The sequence below is a fragment of the Oryza sativa genome, chromosome 12 (genome assembly GCF_034140825.1).
Source record: "Oryza sativa Japonica Group chromosome 12, ASM3414082v1".
Taxonomy (NCBI): Eukaryota; Viridiplantae; Streptophyta; class Magnoliopsida; order Poales; family Poaceae; genus Oryza; species Oryza sativa.
Genome location: NC_089046.1, coordinates 22378534 through 22388016, shown reverse-complemented (window position 1 = coordinate 22388016; position 9483 = coordinate 22378534). Strand labels below are relative to the sequence as shown.

At 43.9% G+C, this 9483-nt stretch overlaps 2 protein-coding genes and 1 long non-coding RNA gene across 3 annotated transcripts; 1 reads left to right on the top strand and 2 right to left on the bottom strand.

Annotated features, from left to right (window-relative positions):
- Positions 1–507: 507 nt before the first annotated feature.
- Positions 508–906, bottom strand: LOC112937380 (protein RALF-like 1). The gene has a single exon (XM_026021952.2). The coding sequence runs from the start codon at positions 904–906 to the stop codon at positions 508–510; it is 399 nt and encodes a 132-aa protein (XP_025877737.2).
- Positions 907–5376: 4470 nt separating this feature from the next.
- Positions 5377–6387, top strand: LOC136354811 (uncharacterized). Its single transcript, XR_010738626.1, has 2 exons — positions 5377–5825; positions 5909–6387. It is a non-coding gene; the product is annotated as an uncharacterized lncRNA (long non-coding RNA).
- A 1934-nt stretch (positions 6388–8321) lies between these two features.
- LOC4352443 (rapid alkalinization factor) lies at positions 8322–9223 on the bottom strand. The gene has a single exon (XM_015763241.3). The coding sequence runs from the start codon at positions 9053–9055 to the stop codon at positions 8672–8674; it is 384 nt and encodes a 127-aa protein (XP_015618727.1). The 5' UTR covers positions 9056–9223; the 3' UTR covers positions 8322–8671.
- Positions 9224–9483: the final 260 nt, after the last annotated feature.

The following is a 9483-nucleotide window of genomic DNA, read 5'->3' as shown; positions in this document are numbered from 1 at the left end:
GACCTTGTTCATTTAATCCTCAAGAAAAGGAGAATGGAGGGGATTGAAGGAGAATAATTCCACACCATACAATAGTTGTGAAATAAGTCCTGTCCAAATCCCCCTCGATCCTCTTGTAGAAGGGATTAAACAAACAAAACCTTACAGGGACAAAAATCCCAAATACAATAGCTGCATCATTAGCAGCAAATTAATTAATCAAAAGAAACAAATGGACAACAGTAGTAGCTAATACAATGAGACAGTAGACATGGATAATAATAAGAGAACGCAGTGGCACGGCAACAACACGAGAACAAACACACACACACCTTATTTCATGTCATTTTTATTTAATTAACCTGGTGATCGATCGATCCATCGACAAAACGCTAGCACGCATATGCATATGCGTGCACATCGTCGTCGTCGTCAAAGAAACAAAGCGAATCATCATCGCCGGCGCCGGCACCGGCAGCGGCGGCGGCGGCGGCGGCGGAGGAGGAGGAGGGGCGATGGTGTGATCGATCAGCCGTGGCAGCGGGTGATGTGCTCGCAGCTGCGGTTGTACGGGCTGGGCGGCGCGCCGGGGACGCAGTTGTAGTAGCTGGCGCCTTTGCGGGTGCACGGCACGCTGTCGCGGCGCATGGCGGCGAAGAAGCTGAGGTACCCGTTCTTGTCTATCCCGGCGGCCGCCGGCGCGCTACCATGCGCCGCCGCGCTGGCGCCACCGTCCTTCCCGGCGGCCGCCGACATGCTGCCATGCCCCGCCGCGCCGGCGCCGGCGGCGCTGGCCACCTCCTCCAGCCGCAGGTGGTGGCTGGCGCCGCCCGCCAGCGACGACGGGGACCAGGCGAACGCTGCCACGGCGAGGGCGACGACGAAGAGCGAGATCGCCACGGACCTTACAGCGGCGGCGGCAGCCATGGCTCGCGAGGGGGGAGGGGTGGGGGAATGAGAATGGTGGAGGGTGGCAGCGGAGGCGATCGAGAGGAGAGGTGAGGAGAGGGGGAAGAAAAAACGGGTGGGGGAGAGAAGCATTAGGTGATGTCCCTACGTTATTTGTGGGGGTCCGCGCGACCAGGATATCCTCTAGTGATCGGTCGAAACCGTTTGACTTTGTCACCAACACGTGGATCGTTTTGAACGGAAACTAATCTTGCACGTCTATATATAACACTTTGTCTCTGGCACGTGGATCTGCCAGACGGAACCCAAAACCTGCGTGTCTATATATGGCAAAATCACTGTAGAGGAACCTTCATCTCCGCTCTCCGGTGAGCTCACCACCTCGCTAACACCGATCTCATTGCCGTCGCCACGTGTACGTGTACCATGCATGGAGAAGAGAAAATGAGTGTGCAAAGTGGAGAAAAGAGAAAATGTGGTCAGAAATCTATTATCTATCTTCTATCTATTATATACTAAAAGTCCATTAAACTTCCTACAAACGCTCTTAAGCCGCCACATGTCATCCCTACAAATGCTCCTAGGCCGTCAAGTGGCGCTCTAATAAATTAGAGAAATTCTAGGAAAAAATAAAATATCTAACCATTGATTTTCATTTAATCTGGTGGACCCATATTTTCTAACCATTAGATCTAACTAAAAAATACCAAATAGATTTATATTTAGAAAGCACCAAGTTCTATATCGATCCATCCGTACGTGTACGTGCATGTACGTATATACTTCGTACGTACGTGTCCCCCCTTCCCTTCTTTTCTTTTTTCTTTTTTTCACTCATGGGAGATAAAAACCAAATTAATAATTTCAGCTAATAGTTGTAAAAAAATATATGTTATTTCAAGTTGTATTCTACGCACAAGTCCATTAAACGAATGCACTTAAGTCACCACGTGACATCCTACATACTCTCCTAAGCTATCATGTCACACTCTAATAAATTAGAAAAAATCTTTGAAATTATGAGAAAAAAGAAAAAAAAAATATGACCATCAGTTATAACTTATAAACCGATGAATCTATTATTTCGAACAATTAGATATATCTCGATGAATCTATTATTTCTAACAATTAGATATATGTCAAGGATCTGTTTCTAATAAAAAAGAAATCTCCTCTCTCTATATATATACTCCTCCCTCTGTGGTAAGTACGTGAATTTCCTACTTTATTGCTAGCAACCCCATATAAAATCTTAAGTTACTAAATTATACTCACTCTGTCCCTAAATATTTGACAACGTTGATTTTTTTAAACATGTTTGACTGTTCGTCTTATTCAAAAAAAATTTATGAAATATATACATAGAAGTATATTTAACAGTGAATCAAATGATAGGAAAAGAATTAATAATTACTTAAATCTTTTTTTAATAAGACGAACGGTCAAAGATGACTAAAAAAGTTAACAGCGTCAAACATTTTGGAACGAAGGGAGTATAATAAACCACAAAGATGCAGAGAAATCAAAACGTTGAATATGTTTTCAACGTGCGTGCTGCTTGCTTTAATGTGGTTATCCAAATAGACTAACCTATTCTTGCTAGGGATTATCAATGCAATTAGCATTAGGTCTGCTACAAATGAGGGTGTGCACCTGTTTTCATCCTGCTAAGCTCTACTAGATTTATCTTAATCATCAAATTTGCGAACACATTTAAATTTAGATCCATGGTGTCTTTAAAATACTTAATGATTCAACCGTGGTAAACTTCTACGGAAAAGAATAATTTATAGGGCATGTCATCCTAATTACCATTTAAAAATAAAAGAAATTATATACTAAAGGTATACAAACACTCCTATACTACCACGTGGTACGCCTATAAACACTACTAAACCGCCACGTGGAATTATAATAAATTGGTACACCATCTATTTTCGACTATTAGATTTATCTTTTTTTTTTCTTAAAAAAACCACAATCCACATCCATCGCCTGTCTCCCACCGGCATAACTCTCCTCTTCCCACTGGCCCACCCTTCCGACCACCCCACGCATGTAAGTATACATATATACACTTTCTCCGTCTTTAATAATTCTTTCTCTCACCTTCCTTTTTTATAAATAAAAAATTTAATTATAAAAAATATTATGAAGAAAACAAATCTAACCATCAATTTTCAATTAAATTGGTGGACTTATAATTTCATCAATTTTCATTTAAATCAGTGAAGTTATAATTTTAAAAATTGGATTTAAAGACATAAATAATTCAAACAGATGAACGCATTAAATCTACCTCAATAAAAAAAATCTCCTTACCAAATAACAACAAAACATTAAAAAACATGACAACGCATATTAGATATTCTTGAATCGTTTTACATAGTAAAGATCAATTAAACATGCTCTATAGCACTCTTAAGTCACCACGTATGATATTTTAAAACTTTGAAAAAATTGAAATTCAAAGAAAAAAATAAAGTACTCCCTCCATCCATAAAAGTTAGACATATTTCACATTTGAGTTTTTCCAAATAAGTTGTTCCTATTTATAGTCTTTATGTATTTAAGACTTAAATAAAGAGATAAATTAAATGTTTGATTAGAACCGAAGGAGTCATCTAAATACTCATTGGTTGCATACTTGCATGCTTGCATTTACTCCTTGATTTTATAACATCCAAGATGATTTAATATTTTCTTGGTTTTGGTGACAAAAGTAATATGTATGGATAGAGGGAGTATATATATATACATTGGTTTCCACTTAATTTGATGACCCATTATTTTTAACTATTAGATCACCTTTCTCTTTATAAACTTAAGCCACCACATGTCATGTCTTAAAGATCCTTATAATGAGAAAACAACAAATCATAGGTTCTCACTTAGATTGTTTACAAAGATTGAAAAAAAAATAATGTACCCTCCACCTCCCTCTCCAATCACATGCACATAACACTATTACACTGCGAACCCTTTCTTATACCTGATTCGAGTTCTATGTTATTCGTTTTTCTCCAGTCTCCTCCCTATTTTCAGCTACTAAACTAAAGAGAGAAACAAATATTAAAAAGACCATAATTTTAAGCTACACTTATAATTTTATTTTATATATCATCTAATCAATTTTATATGATGGTTTCTTTTTATATAAAGTCTCCACATGTTACCCCATAAATCCTCCTAGGCGTTTTTAAACTGATGAACCCATTATTTTCAGCCATTAGATTTATCTCATATTAAAAGACAAGTGTGTATTCATAATACATCATCTTCCAAAATAATATATTGCAGAACTATATTTCTTCATCCAATATTATTCACGCTAAGTTGCATGGAGTCTCACCCACACTCTACATAGAATGTTCACATATGGATTCTCTCTCAAACTAAACAATAATATTAGACTATATAAACCCATGCATTTAGTGGAGCCTCATATCCCACCCAATTCATCCGTCAACAAACAATGATAACCTACATTCAATTAAAAAAACACCTTACTTTTGAATTTACACTTAATTTTCTATACATGTTTTCTAACCCAAAATATGTCTACCTACTTTTTAGATGATGAAAAATATTATAAATAATTGCTTGTAGGGATTAATTAAATATGACATGTTATAAAAATAACTAATAGCTAGGTTAGAAAATTATAAAGCAATGCTAATGAAAACAATTTATGGAGAAATCATATATTATAGATGTTCAAATATAGTCTACGACACATGCCCGCGCTAATGTGCAGGCTATCTTCCTAGTTCTACTGGAGCATGTGAAGAAAGAAACGGGCTATTTTTGGGCCCTTTTGTGCAGACCAGAATTTCTGGCCCGTTTTGTAATGTCTGAGAAATCAATCAATTTGGGCCCAGGAGGCCCACAGAAGAAAATCAAAGTATGGCCACATTTGGTCAGAGATGCCAAAGTTTGGTGGAATAAGGGCATGTTCACTTCGATGATATTTTCAATCTTACCAAATTTTGTTGAAGTTGTTAAAAAAGTGGCTACGTTTAGTTTGCTACCAAATTTTGGTAACTATATAAGAAATCCTACCAAAATTTTGGCAAGTTGCCACCATATTGCCAAAATTTGGTAAGGTTTTTTTGGCATCAAAGTGAACAGGCCCTAAGTTCATCTGAGGTCCCTTAACTTGTCAACGAATCCGATTTTCGACCCTCAACCGAAAAACATACATAACGGGTCCCTTAACTATCAAAACCGCTACAGATTAGGTCCCTCGGCGGTTTCGAGGGCGGTTTTGGCTGACGTGGCGCCTACGTGGCTAATTTGACTCTGTCTTCATATTACGTGGCATTGACGTAGCGCTTACGTGGCAATTCGATCCGGAAAAATAATAAAACCCGTGAGACCCACATGTCAATCTCACACAGAAAAAAATTTAAAAAATGGTGGACCCACATGTCAGTCTCACACAGGAAATATAAAAAATGGTGGGACCTACGTGGGCCCCACATGTCAGTCCAACTCACTCCTCTTCTTCCTCCTCTCTCCCCTTCTCCCCTCTCTTCGTCTCTCTATCCTCTCCTCTCTCCAGGCTACAGAGAGGCAGCGCCGCAGCGGCATGCAGCGGCCCATTGGATTCGCCATAGCGTCGTCGCCGCACCAAGTAGTAGCTCCTCCCCAAGCCCAAGTAGGTGGCAGCGGCGGCGGGACGATCGAGCAGTTCTGGTCGCTGTTGGATAGCAGACCGGCGCTTCGCCCGCGTGCGCGTCTTCTACCACGCCGTCCTCGACCGTGGCTACTTCCTCGCCGACGCCGCCGATCATCTCTTCACCCCCACCAAGCGCCTCCGCTACCTCGCCAGGTTCCTCCTCGTCGCGCTTCTACTCACCAGGCGCGCCGACACTGTCCCTCGCCTCGCCACCCACATCTGCACGCTCCTCGACGGCTCCAAGAAGACCCTCCAAGTATTTACGATTCGATTCGATTCCATTGCTTCTATGATCCCACATCAAATCTTGGTTGGCCTTCTCATCTTGGTTGCTTGCAGGAAGCCGAATATAAGGAGTGGAAGCATGTCGTCCAAGAAATGGAGAAGATGCGGCCGGCGACGACGACGGCGGCGGAAATGGAGAAGAGCGGCCATCGGCCATCTATCTCTTGCGTGCGCTCGCCGGTAGGCCAGGGAACTCGTCTAGCCCTTCTCCCCGATGGCCGTCGTTCGCCGCCCTTCTCCCCGATGGCCGCCGGCGGGAGAAGAGGGAGCGGCGCGCGATGGCGTCGGCGGGAGAGGAGGGAGCGGCGCGCGGCAGCGTCGGCAGGAGAGGAGGGGGCGACGCGTGGCGGCGCCGGCAGGGAGAAGCTCCTCTCCGTCGCCTGGAGAGAGGAGAGGAGAGGAGAGAGAGATGAAGAGAGGGAAGATGGGGGGAGAGGAGGAAGAAGAGGGGTGAGTTGGACTGACATGTGGGGCCATTTTTTAATAAATTTTCGTGGGGCCATTTTTTAATAAATTTTCGTGTGAAACTGACATGTGAGTCCCACAGGTTTTATTATTTTTCCGGATCGAATTGCCACGTAAGCGCCACGTCAATACCACGTCAGATGAAGACGAGTCAAATTAGAGCCACATAGGTGCCACGTCAGCTAAAACCGTCCTCAAAACCACCAAGAGACCTAATCTGCATGGTTTTAATAGTTGAGGGACCCGTTGTGTCAGGTTTTCCAGCTGAGGGACGAAAATCGGATTCGTTGACAAGTTAAGGGACCTCAGATGAACTTATTCCAAGTTTGGTTGGTCTTCATGCGTACCAATCCAGACAACCCCTAATTAAGCTACTCCTACCATAACTTAAGCTAACTCAACCAAACTGTATTTCAGATTAGAGGAATTGCAGAACAAGAATGGCTGAGTCACCCAACCAAAAATTTCATCACAGCATTTTTCAGGTTAGTATCTCACATGGCATATACCTCAGACATCAGTTCAAACATGGACCGTGCAAACAAAAGAAAAGACCTCACCATGTAATATTCTGCTACCTGGATAACTCAAGATACTAGCCTACTACTGCTACTAGCTCAAAACTACAGCTAAAAATGTTGCAACTTGCAACAGAAATCTCATGCTTGTTACAACTTCCAAGACCATTTTCATGGACTCATCAGACATCATCAGTGCTAATAGCTTACTAAGGCCTCCTTCAATGGTTGAGCTAGTGCCACTAGCTCATGCTTGTCCACCTCATATAAGAGATAGTAAAAAGTCTACCTTTTTAATAGGTTGTCTCATAGCACATTGTTCAAAATGCTTTGGGTTCCACAACCCCTCTCACATTTTGTTTAGGAGCTTAGCTCTTGAAGAAGAGATAGTGCACTCTCTCTCCTTATCTTCTCTCTCTTCCACATCATATAAAAGCTGATGTGGAGATTTATGAGCTAGCTGACTCACCTTGTTGGAGGAGGCCTAACATGCAGACAAGCATGTCATTTATTCCCTAGCTTAGACCAAAAATATATATATCCACGAGACACGCTGAATTAAAAGATTCTCTCTAATCAATCCCCAAGAACACGGCACTTATTCCTCTCACCCAATCCTCAATGCAACTGGCCACATCTTTCAGTTTCACCAAGAACAAAAGTTAATAGTAGTAGTAGTGACATTTTTGGGCCACAAAAATATGTGCTCAGCTCATCAGCAAAAGGGTTTAGCAGTTTAATGCTGTCACCATCTACACCAACCCAAACTCCAAAGTCCAAACAATGGTTCATTCTGTCACATTTCACAGGATCATAAGCATGGCACTGATATGGTAGATGGTTTGCTATCTTTCATCTCTTCTATTTTGGGTTGGTAGCTGAATACCATGAACAACCTGAAACCATAATGGAGAGAAGACTGAAGATATCTCTGCAAAGAACAAGGTGTGGCTACTACCACCATTGCCTAACACAAATCAAGGGACCAGTAATAGATGATTAACATGGTAAGTTGCTAACCTTTTCTCCAACTCCAAGAGCCTATAACAAACAGCCATGCTACTATTTAGTTGACTAACAAGTGGTGTGCAAGCAATGCATATGCATAGAAGGGGAAAAGATTGCGAGCTGAGCTATTCTTCCTTGCCATTGGTGCTATGAAGTTATACAGCAGGCACAAATCTATCCATGTTGCTTAAAAAAAACAACATTTTAGAGAGTCAGAGACTACAGATCAGAACAACAACAGGGGGCAGCCAGATCTACAAGCTGTTGTGCAATGAACAGAACCTTCATCTCCAACAATGGAAGGAATGGTTTGCAGCTTCAGATCTACATCTACATCTACCACAATGCCAAGGCAAAGCTTGAATTTTTCTCCACATTTCAGAACAGCAAGCCAACACACAATGATTCAAAACCAAGAACAGCAGGAGTGAACCAAGCAGGAAGAGGCAATATTTGATTCTCAGACTACTCCTGGATTCAAAAAAAGAATAAGAAAGAATATATATCTCTTGATAATTAAGCCAGCCATAGTGGGGCACAAATCTCTCTTACTTTACAAAGCACAAACAATAAGATCCCAAATACAACAGCAGCATCATTAGCAGCAGCAAATCAAACAAAGGAATATATTAATTAATAGTAGTAGCTAATAGTAATAAATAGTAGAGGTAGGAGTAGTGGCACTGCAAGAACACAAGAACAACAGCTCGATTATTTTGTTTTTTCCTCTCTTTTTTTTTGTATTTTAACCTGGCGACGACGATGCCATCTTCTCCGGCGGATCCAGCGGCGGCGGCGCAGGAGGAGGAGGAGGAGGAGGAGGAGATCAGCCGCGGCAGCGGGTGATGCGGGAGCAGCCGCGGTGGTAGGGGTTGGCGGAGGCGCCGGGGCGACAGTTGTAGTAGCTGGCGCCGCGGCGAGAGCACGGCACGCTGTCGCGGCGCAGCGACTGGTAGCTGATGTACCCTCTCCCGGCGAGCACGCGGCGGTGCGCCTCGCCGGACGCCGACCCGAGCTCCCCCTCCTCGCCGTCGACGTCTCCCCCCTCAAGGCACTCCCCCACCGTGCCCCGGCACTCGCCGCCGGTGGACAGCATCCCCAGCTGCAGGTGGCGGTCGCCGCCGCCAGCCAACGACGCCGCCGCGGAAGACGCCGCCGCGACAGCAAGAACGAGGAGCAAGACCGCCAAGAACCTTGCAGCGGCAGCCATGGCGCCGGCGGAGAAGTCCCTGAACGGAATGCGGCGGCGGCGGCGGCGAGAGGGGAGATGTGGAGGGGGAGAAGAAAACGTGTGGGGAGCGAAGCCCTGTACAAGGCCTTAGCTGGCACTGCGACTGCGAGATGGAGGTGGTGGTGGAGAAGAGAGAGAGAGGGTGGCGAACTGGTGGCGAGGTGTGGGGGGGCTAAAAACGCGGATGCGACGATGCGTGCGTGTGCGCGCGCGCTGTGGCCGCGCCACGCCACGCCACGCCACGGCGCGGCGCGGCGCGACGCGGTGGGCGGTGCACGACAACTGGACACAACTCATGGGGGGATTGCGTTGCTTATTTGCCGCTGGTTGCTGCTAATCCTGATGCTGTTGCTAGCTACTTCGTCCGTATTAAAATGCAGCAATCTAAAATAAGATAAAATTCATCG

Excerpts from the sequence above, each read along its gene's own strand:
- LOC4352443 (XM_015763241.3), bottom strand. The coding sequence starts at position 9,055 with ATGGCTGCCGCTGCAAGGTTCTTGGCGGTCTTGCTCCTCGTTCTTGCT.
- LOC112937380 (XM_026021952.2), bottom strand. The coding sequence starts at position 906 with ATGGCTGCCGCCGCCGCTGTAAGGTCCGTGGCGATCTCGCTCTTCGTC.